Below are 15,742 nucleotides of genomic sequence, written 5' to 3' on the forward strand. Positions count from 1 at the left end.
CAAATATTAAGCCAGCTTCATAACCATCAATTGTATGGAAACACACAATGTGAGAGCATTTGTTTTCACCTTTGGTTTCATTATGGACATGAGATTTCCGGCACGCTGACTTTTTGCAGCGAGAGATTGTGCTGCTTTAAGCGATTTCCTTCTTAATGCAGGGCAAGAAGATTTTCGGCGCCCGGGTTTGTTCGAACTGAAAAAGAAAGCCAACATTAGAGTAAGCAGTTACAAGTCAGACCAGCATTGATAGGAAGTTGTACTTAGAAGTTGGTCTTCTTTCTTCTTGAATTTAATAAAGCTATACTCTGGTACACGTTAAAGGGCTCCTAAACCACTTGCAACAATTTTTTTTAAATTTCAAGCAAATACACACATGGCGTTCAGCCTGCTGTTTCATTCAATAATGCGAGCTGGAGGTGCTCTACGAATTCCAAAAAACAATCGCTTCTCCTCTCCGTTGCTTTTGGCATTCCCTCCAGTGAACACGTCATCCCCTGCGCTAACCCTTTCACATGAGCAGTGGGCTACATGAACAGCAAAACGGGTCTTTTTAGAGTCCTCGAACACATGCCCTTACTGAGCTCGCTGGTTCTTGCAGCACAGTTCCCAACCTAGAAGCAATAAGCGTGTGCTTCATGACTAGGGGCCAAATTAATAGGCACTGAAAAATGGGTTTGAGGCACCAAAAATAGGTGGGAAAAACACTGTTTTGGCCCCCAAAATTGTAAATATAGGCACAATAAACTTAGACAAAATTCAGAATTTCCAAGAAATACGTGTGGTATATACGTCTACGACAGGAATGCAAACAGAAGTGTTTTAGTTTATGGTGGTATCAACGTGCCAATGGTTTAGGTTAGGCGTGCAATTTTTTTTTCACGCAGGGTTTGCAGAATACCGTGTCTCCTTTTGTAGTTCTGCACGGTGAGTTAAGGGTCACTGTCAAATAAACACGTTTCTGGGTCTCTTTCTTTTCGGCATGGCTGAAAAGGGCAACAAAGGAGCAAATAGGCTGAGCGCTAATAAGCCAGGAGGGTCTTTTATTCTTGCATGAACTTTTAACTGCAGAGGGTTAATTTCTATTCTGTCCGTGAACACCTAAACGGGCCCTTCACCAGGTTTGGACATTTCCAGCAGGCAAGAGAAATCGATGCACTGGGCGCTCACGATCTCATCTGTCGAGATTTCCAATACTACGAGCTGAAGGAAGAGGTAAAACGTCAGACTGAACGCCACTTGACCTCTATATCACGGGCACGCGTCTCAACACGGCGGAGGTGACATATACAAGGAATGGTCTAGTGTACGTACAAAAGTAGTACATGACACTGCGAGAATTATTCCAGGCGACATGTGTAATTTATGCAATCTATTGCCTAAATAAAATTATGAAGGTTGATACAAATATTCAAACATACAAATGGAATCTATGCATGTAATTTCTTTAACTTTGTATTGAGCGATATGCGCGACTAATTTGCCTCTATTTCGTTTGTGTTGGTGTTCTCGCTGTTCTCACATCGTGCAACGCTTGGCTTGTTTTTGGGCCATTGTCTCGTAGAGAAGTTCCAGCGATGCGACGCTGTGTATCGTGGTAAAGATACATGATTCATGCCAGCCTCTCGAAACGTGATCACACTGAATGATCCATCCCACAGAAAGAGGAAGTACAATACAGAGAACGTCAAAACGACACAATACTGTGCATGCTCGACCTAGCTTGCGCACGTCATGCGAATGTAATGTTGCCTGCACATGACGTGTTGATGCGTCTGCATCTTGTGACCTTCCGGCTCAAAGTTGCTCTGATACTGAACAGGGCAGGGAAGAAATTTTGCTTGCTAAGTCTACTCTGGGCAAGTGGCGAAGGTTTCAAGCTCATCTCCTCGCATCGTGCTTTTGCGGCCCGTAATGAACCAAATGAAAAAAAAAAAGCTGTTCATTGGGCACGAAAACGATTTACAGTGCCTAAGTGAAATTTGCCCAGTATCTTAATAAAATACATGTGTCTAGGCTAATCAACTACCTTATTTGCTAACAGGCCTTGTAGTCTTGACAGTGCTGAAAGGGAGTTATGAGACTGGGTATAGTTTGCATCCCATAGAGTTCAGAAAGATGAATTTTGCCCGATAACATGAAGACAGCTCTTCAAATGTACTTGAAAGCAAAAGTTGAGGTTAGAAAGCGCGCATGTAGTCACTGATTTTGGAATTAGTCATTTATAGGCACTATAAGATCACTATAAAAGCACTTCTTAACCTCTATAATTGATCCTGATATAACGAAGTAATATGATAGGGATGCAAGAAACAAAATAGGCATTTGATTTGCTTATAATCCAGTCTTTATTCATCACAAATGTTCATGAAAACATGGACACTGGAGATGAGAATGAAAAATGCTGACCCACCAGAGAAAATGAGGGAGACACGCAAGCCATCTGTGCATGCAGGGTCTCCGTCAATCGAGCACTCGTGTAGTGTTACGCAAGCGATAACTGCCGAGACATTTGTTCTCTACACAGGTTAATGCAGACTAAATGCACTATGCCAAAATGCGCTCAGCACACTATCACAGAAAATATCGGCACATGACATGCATTACCTTCATGCAAAGCAGTAAGTGAGCCTGTGTGCCAATTTTCTGGCTTGAGGAGGCTAGCATAGGCATACACCTGGAGGGGGGGGGGCAAGGGAAGCGCGAGCCCCCCCCCTTCTCCCCCCCCCACTTTCGACAGTGGCCACTCTTGGCTGCAGGTTGGCGAAACCAACGAGTAAAGCGTAGTTTTACATCACAACAGTAATGACTCAATCATGTTCTTACGGAAGAATGAAATTGTTACGAGGCTACGTTACAACATCATGAAATTTCGCCAACATTGCCGCTGTGATGATTTTGCTTGTAAGATATATATATATATATATATCCCGGCTGACGAGTGAGGTAGGTTAGCCCCCCCACTCGCGATAGAGTTGGGGTACGCCACTGGAGGATAGGCATCGGTGTGAATTTAGTATATGTGGCTGCATCGAGGGCTTACCAGGCACATCGATACAATGGCAGCACCTGAAGGTAAGTTGAGCTTTATCGCAAAAAAGCGCACATTGCAGTGCAATCATTGGCGTGTTCTTTTGGATCGGTTAATTAACTTGTATTAAAGTGCACAGCAAACACTGCAAGCATGAACGACGTCGCCGAGACAAGACCTTTTGCCGAAGTAGTAGTTAAGCACTAGTTTGGCTCTGTGGTAGAATAATGCCTGGGCTCGAATTCGGCTCGGACTGCAACTGGCCAACGGAATTTTCGGCTCGTACGTTATGCGAACGCCCTGGCGCTCTCTTCTCGCTCTTCCAGGGATGATACACTCGAGTGAGGAGAGGATGACCATCCCCCGTCATTCGTGACGACCCCATTTGAACACACTTAGTAGCGAGGCGGAAGGTAGATCCAATCGGCTTACCTCGTAGGGGTTGTTCCATTTGCGCGGGAGAGTTCCGGGGTACGAAGCATCGTTTTTTCTCGCCTGTTCAAACAAGGTGACGTTAATACAGAGTAGTCTGTGCCGCAAGTGGTGTATACCTACAGCTGGTTTGAGTATAACCGCCGGCGCTCCCACGCCGACAGAGGCCTGTTCGAGGGTTCTGGAGGTGAAAACGAAAGAACCATCATTTCGTGCACCAACGTTTTACATGTTTGGCTGATATCGCTGCTAACGGCACTCTCACATCAAGCGATTGATATTTTTTTGTTTTCGCGCGGGGTAAAACGATACTGCATGAACGCGTGTCGTCCTTGGTCACTTCGACACTGGTCATAACAAGTAATAACAAAACAGAGCATCCGCATCGCATCCGGCCGAGGCGGCAGAAACCGCTCAAACAGAGATTTTGAACGATAAACAGCCTCTCGTGTTACGACTTACCTGGCTCAGCTTTTCGTTTCATAGCCACAATGCAAGTGCAGGTCAATAATCGGCAAGCGGACCAAGCAGGGATACAATACAAGCAGGCGCCCTCGGTGTTCTCGGCCATGACCTACTACACTCCTGACCTGCCCAGAGAGCACCTCTTCCAGCGCCCACGTTCTAGTTCATACCTTCTGCCGCTAGGGCCGTCACCTACGAGCGGCGTGGCGCTAGTCAGCACCTGCTCGCTGACGTCATCTTCACTCTTTGTGGTCAAATTTTGACCAACAAAGCACTCGTAGTGCGTATTTATGATCCAAAATTTAGAATTATTCAGAAATAATAATACTAAAAGACATTCAGAATTTTTTTGCAATAAAATGCACGCTACCACGCATAGGCTGCCCTACATCGTGTAAATCTACGGGTTCCCACGTTTGTCAACCAGTGTGCTATAAATACTCAAGCGCTCTGAACACCTTGCTTAACCAGCAATGTATGGGAAGAAATAGTCACATATATGCCGCCAGTTCACTACAGAATGCAGGCATTCTTATACCAGCGCCTACAAAACAACCGTAAAGAAACAGACGAACAGGTTATAGGTAGCGCCACCTACGGCGAGCGATTGAACGAGAGCGGGGACACGCGCTCCCATAGGAACCCCGCTATCTGAACAGGTCAGGAGTGTAGTAGGTCATGTTCTCGGCAAGCGCGCGGCCTAGCGCAGCCGCGTTTTGAAACGCGTCATGGCCTTGAGAGGCTCTGATTGGCTACGCCTTCCCACGTCGCGATTGGCTGGTTGTTTGCGGGGGATTGCGAGCAGACGAAAAGCTCTCCGCAAAAGCCCGCTTCATGCGAGCGTAAAAAGATCGCGATGAGGCGCGTAGTACGATTCGTGTGCGCCCTGGCCCTACTGTTCGACATGTGCCGCTCAGAAGCATGCTACAGTTTCGAGGGAATATTGCGGGGTCTCAGACATCCCGTAGGCATTGTGCCGTTGTCCAAGCGGCAGCTGCTTGTCGGGGAGCACAGGGGCGTAATCTTGCAAGTGCCACTAGGGGCTCCAGAGAACGCGCACGTGTTCTTGAACATAACGAGTCAGGTGGCGACTTCGAATGCGCCAGCGGACGAGCGCGGACTGCTGAGCTTCGTCTTGGACCCAGATTTCGCCCACGAGAAGTGCGTCTACGTCTGCTACAGCGCCCCTTCGAAACAAACGGGCGTAGACCACGAAACCACCGTCTCCAGATTTGCGGTATCCGGCCACGGCAGCGCTCTGAAGGTGGGTGCAAACAGCCTCGTTTTTAAAACACCCAAATCTCACACCGAGAGACAAAACTTATAATTTTATTGGTAATTCTTTCGGTGGGGGGGAGGAAGGTGTGCCTCTTGAAACTTGAATTGACTGAATGTGGGCGCCGAAAAGGCAGATGTGGTAGAGCCATCATTTCGTGCTATGTATGACATGACGAAAAAAAAAAAATCACGGCCCGAGCACTCTGCACGAAGCTGAAATGTGCGGCCCCGCTGTTTAGCCGTGGGTTCAACCCGACGTCGCTACACCGAAGCCTTTCACATTTGCTGGTTGCGTGTTAAGTCGTGCTTCTTAATGACCCACCTTTGGCTTGGGTTTACCACAGTGTTTATTTCACACGCCGCACATTGTGCATCGCATGGAAGAGTGTAATGAGCGGTCAAGTGCTTTTCCCAACGCCTTAATGGTTGTTCTCGAACCGCAGGCGCAGCCAAAGGGCCGCTGCATAAACTCCTGCAAACATCACATAACGCCGCTTGTTCGGCGCGGCGTGGTTTGCAGGATCCGCTCGCGCCTTCATTCTCGATTGAGCGTGGTTGTTAAACCACAATTCCGCGACGCCAGTGAGATAAAATATGACGTGGTTCAGCTTGTCATCCCACTTGTTATTGGCGCTCACCAGCTCGTAGTGGTCGAGCCAGTCTTCCACGTCGGTCCCATCCGCACCGCTGAAGACCTTCGGGTCCCGTAGCCCAGGGTGGCCGGGACAGTTGAACTGGGGCGACGACGCCGATGGGTTGGCGTTGTCAGTCATGAAGGGCGGTAGCGTGTAGCTTCGCAGCTCCAGGGTGTAGCGACGGAAATAAACAGCACCCTCCACCAAATGTGAAGAGGTTTATTAGTCGTTAACGACAACGGCAAGACAGCGTGATGAACCGTCCAGCAGAGACCGGCACAGCAACGGACCGAAGCACGAGCCGAGAGAGCCGGGCGTTGGCGATGCTGCTCGCTGCAGGCACATCTTCTTCTTCACACACCTATCATTTTCCTTTCCATTGCTCGCTGCGTCGTCCTCAATTTAAGCTGAACGCTCATTGTAAGCCTCCAGGTTTGTGCTCCGTAGATAAGTACTGGCAAGATGCAGCTGTTATATACCTTCCTCTTGAGTGTTAGGGGCACTATACCTTTCATGATTTGCGAATTCTTGCTCAATCTGACCCACCCCATCCTTATTCTTCCGGTTAATTTCCTCTCATGATTCGGCTGCGTGTTTACTGCCTGTCCTAAGTAGACATTTTCGTTTACAACTTCCAGCGTCTCTCCACGTAATGCAAAGTCCACTTTTCTGTCGAGACTGTTGCACATTACTTTTGTTCTGTGCATATTAATTTTCAGACCTACTTTTCTGCTTTCCGTGTCCAGTTCAGTGATCATGAGCTGTAATTCCTCCCCTGAGTTACTCATCAAGGCGATGTCATCAGCGAATTGCAGGCTACCAAGATATTCTCCATTAACTTTTATCCCTAACTCTTCCCAATCTACGGTTCTGAAAAGTTCCTGTAAACACGTGGTGAATAGAATTGGAGAGATCGTGTCTCCTTGCCTTACACCCTTCTTCATCGGGATACTGTCGCTTTCCTTATGGAAAACTATGGCGGCTGTGAAGGCTCTGTATATTTCTTCCAGTATGTTTATGTAGGGTTCTCCGATGCCCTAATTCCGTAGTACCTGCATTACTGCTAATGTCTCGACTGAGTCAAACGCCGTCTCGTTATATGTGAAATCTATGTATAGGGGTTGGTTGTATTCAGCGCATCTCTTTATTACCTGAATGATAGTAAGAATATGGTCTATTGTGGAATAATCTGTACGAAATCCTGCTTGGTCTTTTAGTTGATTGCATTCTAATGTCGCCCTAATTTTATCAGCTATTATTTTTGTAAATAGTTTGTCGAGAACGAACAATAAGCTGATCGCTCTGTAATTTTTCAAGTACTTGGCGCCTCTTTTCTTATCGATTATGATGATGTTTTTATTCTTCCAAGATTATGGTACCCTTCCAGTCAAGAGGCACTTCGTGTATATGGTGGCTAATTTTTCTAACGAAATTTCTCCGCCATCTTTATCGTCACCAGCGGCTTTGCCCCTTCGCATTCCTTCAACGGCTTTCTTTACTTCCCCTGTTGTTACTGGTAGTATGTCGAATTCTCCTGGACTATTACAGTTTCTCACGATATCATCCTGTTTTTTTTTTGGCTTCTGTACAGCTTTCTGTAGAACTCCGCCGCAATCTCGACTATCCTGTCCGTATTGCTTATGACATTGTCTTCCTTGTTTCTCAATGAATACATCTGATTTTTGCCTATGCCCCAGCCTGCCTTCGTAGTGTTACGCCTGCGAGTCCACACCGAACGTCAATGCCTCCGAAAAAGGCAATCTGTGTCAAGGCCAGCGATCGAGCCCGCCTGGCGCGATCAACTCAACGACGTCATCAAGCCGTGGGTGGCGCCGGTCTGCCATGCAACACACCGCGAGCTCCCTTAGCCCGTGAGCCTGTTGGAGCTATCTGCGCCTTCGAGTCTGGCGAGTCTTACGCAATGCGCGGCAACATCCCTCGTCCTTGGCGCAACCACGCGCAGCGGTGGGCCCCATTGCCTCCCTCCGACATCGCGGCCAGCGGCGCTTCTGGTTGGACATTTGGTTACTCAAAGGATCTAGCCGGTGCCTATAAAACAACAACCCTGTGGTGCATCGCCGGCAGTTGACCTATGTGTCACAGAAGAGAGCTCGGCTCTTCGAATCTCTAAGCTGTCGGCCCCAGTGCGGAATTCGTAATGCCTCTATTTCTTTGCTGTACATAAACCTCGCCTTAACTCACCGTCGTCTCGTCTGCTCGTCTATCAGCTCTGTGCAGAAGCAGTCGCGAGCTGAGAAACCTACGCTACCAAACAGCTGGTGACCTTGTCGGCGGAGTTCGGAGCGGTGGCGCCTTCGGGACCGTGTTGGCGTCTCGCCTTCGTAACAGCAGCTTTTAGGCTTCTACCGCTTTTTACTCCCTGCTCAATTCTTTCCATTTTATACCTCCTGATGTCGCCTACTTTACGCCTATTGATTAGCTCCAATAGCTCTATATTGTCGGTTGCATTTGAGGCTTCCATCGTTTGTCGTCTCTTAATAAGATTTTTCGTCTCCTGAGATAGTTTACCAGTTTCCCGTCTAGTGACTGAACCTCCAACTTTAATTGCACACTCTTTGGTGATACTAGTAAGATTACCGTTCATTGTGTGAACGCTAACGTCGGTTTAGTGCCTCGAATCGATTCTGAAGCAAAACTTGGAATTCCTGTATTTTCCTTCCACCGCCAGTTCAATAATTAGCTTTTTGCGGATCAGTTTTTTATTTGCTTATTTAATTCTAGGTAAATACGAGCTCCTACCATTTTATGGTTAATGCATCTAATCTTGCCAACTACTTCTACATCTTGTACAATGCCTGGGTATACACGCAGAATGACGTCAATTTCTTGTTTAGTTTCGCCATTAGGACTTCGCCACGTCCACTTACGGTTAGCCCGTTTTCTTCAGAAGATATTCAAGATCCGTAAATTATCACGTTCGGCGAACTCTACTAATAACTCTCCTCTGGCATTCCTAGAGTTGATGCCATATTTCCCCACTGCATGGTGTTGTGACTCGTGCGTGGGAGCCACGATGGCTGTGAGAAGCATAGCCGGGCTGTGTTCCCACGTCCTGAAACCCCAGTGGTTTTTTCTCGGAACCAGCGTGAAGCGGTGAGGAGCAACAAAGGAATAAGAATGTGGCAACTTGGAGGGTCCGCGAGCCAATATCTTTACAGGAATTTCCTCGATGTTGGCTTGCTTGGAGAGGCGGCGAGCAGACCGACCGCGCAGGTCGTGTGTAAGCGATTAAAGTCGCTAATCCTTTGCTGCCCTTCCAGAGAAAGACGGCGGGAAGCACTCATCCGCCACTTTATTCCGTGAAGGACCCCAGTTTCTCTCTCGGTGGAGGAATATGAGAGGTGGCGCAACTGCGCCCGCCTAAGCATACCGGTCTCGCGTGCGCTTCGAGCAGTATCCGATGGATGGCGCGCGTGCATGGGGGCCATCGTTCAGCACAACACATAGGGCACAACGCTGTGAATACTCGCTCTGTTAAGCAATGTAAGCTCATAAAATTATCTACGTGCATTATTGAACGTCGTTTATGAATTTTAGCAATGTTTTTCTGTGCGCAAGCGTTCTAAGTACTTATCTTCAGTGGCTTTGGCGACTTTGGGAGCCGACGCAGCTGTTATAGTGTAACGATGTTGAAGGACTCGGGGTGTAATAAAACATATTTATTACGCAGCTGGCCGGCGCGATGCTAATGACGTCTACCTCTTGTAGTTACTTTGCAATTTGATAGCGGTAACCCTGTGTGGCATAGTGAAAAGGCCTGTAACGTAATAAACGACACCTCGACACTATAGTAGACGGCACCTCTCGGAAAAATAGCCCTTTTCTTCACTGACTGACTTCGGCCGAAAGCAAGTCAGGAGGCTGTTTGCTAGTTAATTAAAGTTTCACTTGGTCGTGTCTGCATTCCATCACTCATTAAAGCAATTGTAGGCATGAAATTCTCAGAATGAATTTCCTCGTCAAGGAACAATTTTATGGTTTGTCGCTTCCTGGGCGGCGCTTTTTGGTGACTGTGTGTTATACGATAGCTGCGTCGTAGTTATGGAATGCGCCAGATATACATAGCTAATTGATTGCACCGGCTTCGTATAGGAAGCCTACAGGCACTCTTTGAAAGCAAACAAAACAAGTCTCTTGCCCCCTCCTCCACCCGAAAAAAATAGATGTCTCATCGAACTGTGTAGCAGATTGGTGAAGAGCAAGTTTGATTATGTGTGTCGCACCACGAAATAGCGGCGAGTCTTTTCCACGTGCTTGAGCGTGGACGTCTTCCGCAGTGGTCAGAGAACTGCTGTGCATCGTCACGGGTATAAACTGGCCCATTAGACGATAGTTATAGCGCGAGAACAAAACGACGACACAAGACAAGAAGGACACGAAAGACACGAGCGCTTGTGTCGTCGTTTTGTTCTCGCGCTATAACTATCGTCATGCCATACCAACTAGCCCAAGCTGCCACACTTCTAAGGCCCATTAGAACAGCATTGACCTTCATGTTTTCATCAATTTCCTTTGGGTTAACAAACGTCGTAACGGCAAGTGTTTCCGAAGGTTCTGACGAGAAACAATCAAGTTTCTTCTCGCGTTTCATTTCAGAAAACACAACGCTCTTCACACCGTCAAGCTCAAGTTTATGGCGACCCTATGAATCAGAAGGCAGAAATGATTGCGGTATTTCGCCACACAAGCTATCGAACGCCGAACAACGAGCTTCCTCTGGTCCTGACTGCGCTTTTGGAGATTCCATGTCGATGCCTACCTGAACTGCAGGCATCTGCAGCAACTCATGTGCTGCAGATGCCGCAGCACATGAGTTGCAACTCATGTGACAGTTCAGCGGTTCGACGTCGTTGTTGCTGACGCTAGAAGGGGCACCTTTTCGCTTCGCTGGCGCCAAAAGCTGCTTTTCAGCGGGTCGCTTCCTAGTCGTCGATCTCTTCGAGAGGTAGGGCGGGCCATCCGGAAATACCGTGGGAACAGCGTCACACGCCAGGGATGCTCGTCGTGGCACGTACATTGCCATTGTAGTGGGCAGTCCACGTCTTAGTCACGAGATGAGACTCGAAATGTCTCTCGCAAACACTGTCTGTTGCTTGTAGCGGGCGATCTTTCCTCGGTATGGCATGTCGCCAGAGCTTGAGACGCTCGTCGTCTTTTGGGCCAGAAAACAGCGAGTACTTATACTTATCCTGACACGCCTAGCCGGTCGTGCAACGCGGGACGAAGCACTTTTTCCCCATCAGAGGTTCACAAAACGATTCATACCGCAAGAAACCGTGCAAACGCTACACATGTCTGCGTGTTCACAACACAAAACTGTGGGAACGATGGATGGATGAATGAATGGTTAGATATGGCTGTACCCTTTAGATCGGGCGTTGGCTAGTGCCACTAAGCCGTAATACTTAGTGAACCAAAATCTAGGTTTATTTTTTCTCCTTTAAATAGTGAGGTCGAGGACTCGTACTTTGCAGTGAAATGTTTAATTTGCACTCGTGCCTCGACTTTAGCCACCACCACCAATTGGATAACCTCCTTCTAGTTAATTCTACCCGCTTAAAGTCTATTTTGCCCTCCTGGTCCCTAAACCCCAGTGCTTTGAATGGATGGATGGATGGATGGATGGACGGACGGACGGACGGACGGACGGATGGATGGATGGATGGATGGATGGATGGATGGATGGATGGATGGATGGATATGGCTGTACCCTTTAGATCGGGCGGTGGCTAGCGCCACCAAGCCGTAATACTTCATGAACCAAACACTAGATTTATTTTTTCCCTTTAAATAGGGAGGTTGGGGATTCGTACTTTGCAGTGAAGGGTTGAATTTTTACTCGTGCCTTGACTTTAGCTACCAATCAGATGACCTCCTTTTAGTTAATTCGACCCGCTTGACGTCTATTTTGCCCTCCCTGTCCCTATACCCCAGTGCTTTGAAGAACTCTGCGCCATCATCCTGAACAATAGGGTGAAGCCCTTTACAGAACATTATCAAGTGTTCGGCAGTTTCTTGTTCCTCTCCACACGCACTGTATACCGTGTCTACCCCTTCGTATTTGGCCCGACGTGTCTTGGTTCGCTATACTCCTGTCCTGGCCTCAAACAGTAGAGAACTACCCCGAGTATTATCATAGATCCTTTCCTTGGTAATTTCCTGCTTAAAAGTTCGATAGATCTCTAGTGTGGACTTCTTAATCATGCCAATTCTCCACATATCGGTCTCAGCTTCCTTCACCTTCTTCTTAACCGATAATTCTTTTTGGTTTGGCCCCCCGCTCTTTTCCCTGAACATACAGCGCCGACTTTCGGAGAGAGGGCGAAACGCACGCAAATCGTCGGCGCGCGCTCAGTACGGCGAGGCGCCGCTGTTCACACACCTCTCCTTATTCCTCCACCGTGCTCTCTCTTCAGTAAACCTGACCGGAGGAGCATTGCGTCAGGAGGGGCAACGACTATTCGTCGGCAATGTGCTATTGACTGATGTAATGGTGGGTAGCGTAGTGTGCGTAATTGGTGTTTTAATCAAGGAGGATCAGCCCGACAGGGCTTAAAATGGCGCTACAAGGTGCTGGACGTTACTTTAAACCATAGTTTAACGGTTCATCCACCACTCTCGTGGTTTGCGGAATTCTATTCTCATATGCTAGAAATAGTTGTAAATAGTACCAATAAACCTGTTATTACCAACTTGTCAGTAACATTTCCTCCACCCGAAGTTACTCCATGTTACCACAGGAGTCCGGGTGCCACGTAACTCGGACGTCAGCGGGGATGCGTTACGTAGACCCCAGTTCGCAACAATGGTCTCCGGCCTGTTTCTTGCCTACTTTGGCATTAAAATTGCTCATCAGAACAGTATACTGTATCTTTAATTTATGAACGGCTGAGTCCACGTCTTCATAGAAGCGTTCAAGCAAATGATCATCATGGCTTGATGTAGGCGTGTAGGCCTGTACCACCTTCATCTTGTACAGTTTGTTAAACTTAATTATGATACTTGCCACCCTCTTACTGATGCTACAGTATTCCTCTATGTTGACAGTGATAATCTTGTGTATGAGAAACCCCTCTCCTAGCTCTTTTCTGTCAACTAATCCACGGTAGCATAACACGTGTCTATTCTTCAGCACTATATAAGCCTCACATGTTCTCCTAACTTCGCTGAGCCCTATCACATCCCATATAACACCATCTAATTCCTCAAACTGCACAGCTAGACTAGTCTCGCTAGATAGCGTTCTAGCGTTGAAGGTAGCCAATTTCAGATTCCAATGGCGGCCTGTCCGTACTCAGGGGTTCTTAGCACCCTCTGCTGCGTCGCAGGTCTGACCGACGCTTTGGACAGTTACTTCGCAGCTGCTGGGGACTGAGGGCCAAGGGTTAATTGCTCTGTTCATGGGAGGTTGTGGCCAGGTACTACGCTAGGGTGGCCAATCCTGCTCTGGTGAAGGAGTACATTAGCCGAAGATGGTTGCCAGTGAGGCTGCAGCCCAGAACACTTTTAAAGACAATAGTCTTTCTTGGGGACCTTCGACGCAAAAATTTTGGTCTGTCTGTCTGTCTGTCTGTATATTTGTCTATTTGTACACCCTTAACAGTACCGAGTACTCTGAACGGCAACTGCCGATACCCCAAACGGCTGACCACATCAGCAGCGCCCCCCGCCAATGTTGCTCAAGATTCAGCGTTCATACTTGTGCGATTGTCAATTAAAAAGCAATTATTGCGCATATATGAGGCACCATAACAACACTATATATTCTGTATGTGCGTCTTTTACTAAAAAAGGCATATATAAGCAATTCTAAGGACCGTAGCGTTTATCACGCTGCGCTGACCATGCAACGCTTGCACGAAAAGGCGAGTGTTTCCAACGATTTGCCAAGACGACACGGTGGCGGCACCTACCTGTCGCCTTGCGTTCTACACCTTATCACCTCTGAGACGGGCGCGCACACCCGTCTCAGAGCCATGCGCTTCGTTTTCCAAGAAACTGCCAGATAGTGCTCATGTCTCACGTGTGACGTTACTTGATGCACTCGTTCGCCTCCGTTGCACGCTCGAGGCACTCTAACGCAGCCCCTCCAGAATACCATTCACTAATTTCTTGCGCTTTCTGGCGCAGAACATCAAATAAAGGTTTTGTTCACTTTTTCCAGACGTAAGACTATCGTCTTTCGACGACATTTGCAGTGGGACATGCAGATACGGGGCCAATTTTTTTCTTCTTTTTAACGATTACTTCCTCACGCATTTTAAGTCGACATACAATTGAGAATAGTTCGACATCTCTAATCGAACCAAATTTTTTCATTACATGCTTGGCTGCTGAGCTATCTCTATGTAGATGGTTCGTTGCACTTTATTAGCAATGTAGAAAGCCACCTGACCACCAATAAGCTCCCAACTTCTCCTGTCTCGTAGCTTGCCTCACCTTTTTTTCTTAATTGTCTGAAATTCTAATTTCACTACTTAAAAAACACACTGTGTGGTTTCGAACTTTTGACCTTGCGAGCTTAGGCTGGATTAGTGCCTTGGATGACCCTCCTTTCCACGCGTATGATCTTTCCTAACTTTTTCCTGTCACGCTTGATTTTGACATTGTTGGCTGTGTCCGTAACGTCGGAGTTTTGCTGATTTCGAGTGGTCGCACCACAACTTTGACGTTTACTGTAAACTGACGAGTTGCGCGCAGTTGTTTTTTGACTAATTGGCTACTTCCATGTGATTTTTACGTTGAGCGTATGCGTCGCGGGCGGTTGGAGTGCAAGAAAAATAAATGCGAAAAGTTTCTAGTTGTTAAAGTATAGACAGACGTTGCCTTTGAGGCTGTATTCGATTTTTCTGACGTTTTGGGGTAGTAAGTAAAAAAAAAACACTCTGGTAAAAAGACATACAAGAATACAGTGAACCTCAGACGGGAGTCAGCTTTACGTATTAGTAAATACATCAATGGTTAGCCTAATAACGTAAAATAGCGTAAACAAGCGAAAAATAACGTAACGAAGCGAAATAAAAATAAAATAACGTAAAGAAGCAAAATATTTCCAGTTCTAGAAAGCGGGGAAAGAAAAAAAAGTTCGTGCAAAAGCAATGCCGTGTTCGCATCACTCAGCACAAATGTCAGCTTGAATTCCTAGACTCCAATGACTCTTGGCACCCACTCCCGCACACAGCAATTAGTCTACGCGATATTCTGGATGTGTGTCTTTACACTACAGAAGGCACACACGAATAATTCTAAGGAACGTAGCGCTTATCACGCTGTGCTGACAATGCAACGCTATGCTCAAAAAGGTTTTCGAACGCATTGCTAGGACGACACGATAGCGGGACCTGCCCGTCGCTTTGCGATCTACGCCTGTCGCCTCCGAGACTGCCACGCCTTTCTTTGTTTTCGAAGATAACTGCCAGATAGCGCTCGTGTCTAACGTGCCTCGATGTGCTCGTTCGCCTTGGCTGCACGGATTAACACACTCTAACGCAGCGCCTCCAGAATATAATTCACTGGTTTTCTCGCGCAGAACATCAAATAAACGTTTTGTTCACTCTCTCCAGACGCAAGACTATCGTATTTTGACGACGTTTGCAGGGAAACATGCAGATACGGCGCCGATTTTTTCCACAGCGGTCCACAGTGCATCCGCCTTGAGTCGAAGGAGCTGCCGGTGTAACATTACCGCTTTCATGGGGCTCCACACGTTCTCAATGATATTGAGGTCTGGAGATTGCGCACGCCACTCAAGAACTTGCACATACTGAGACTCCAGTAATGCTCCAAATTTTCTAGACTTGTGAATGGGGGAGTTGACGAACTGTCGTATACAGTTGCCGTCAGGGTGAACCTGTTCTCAGCAAGGTTCCGCGGCCGGCCC

At 47.3% G+C, this 15,742-nt stretch overlaps 2 protein-coding genes across 2 annotated transcripts in view; one reads left to right on the forward strand and one right to left on the reverse strand.

Annotated features, from left to right (window-relative positions):
- The window catches only part of LOC119178526 (uncharacterized), a 51,210-nt gene extending 47,157 nt beyond the window's left edge, over window positions 1–4,053 (reverse strand). Inside the window, exons 1-4 of the mRNA XM_037429735.2 lie at window positions 3,926–4,053; window positions 3,587–3,644; window positions 3,464–3,526; window positions 70–196 (exon numbers count right to left, since the gene is read on the reverse strand). Of these exons, the coding sequence (XP_037285632.2) occupies window positions 70–196; window positions 3,464–3,526; window positions 3,587–3,644; window positions 3,926–4,034 (357 nt within the window). The 5' untranslated portion in view covers window positions 4,035–4,053. The remainder of the gene's footprint in view (window positions 1–69; window positions 197–3,463; window positions 3,527–3,586; window positions 3,645–3,925) is intronic.
- A 672-nt stretch (window positions 4,054–4,725) lies between these two features.
- The window catches only part of LOC119178557 (HHIP-like protein 1), a 192,561-nt gene continuing 181,544 nt past the window's right edge, over window positions 4,726–15,742 (forward strand). The window contains exon 1 of the mRNA XM_075884967.1: window positions 4,726–5,192. Within this exon, the coding sequence (XP_075741082.1) occupies window positions 4,785–5,192 (408 nt within the window). The 5' untranslated portion in view covers window positions 4,726–4,784. The remainder of the gene's footprint in view (window positions 5,193–15,742) is intronic.

Source organism: Rhipicephalus microplus, chromosome 2, assembly GCF_043290135.1.
Source record: "Rhipicephalus microplus isolate Deutch F79 chromosome 2, USDA_Rmic, whole genome shotgun sequence".
NCBI lineage: Eukaryota > Metazoa > Arthropoda > Arachnida > Ixodida > Ixodidae > Rhipicephalus > Rhipicephalus microplus.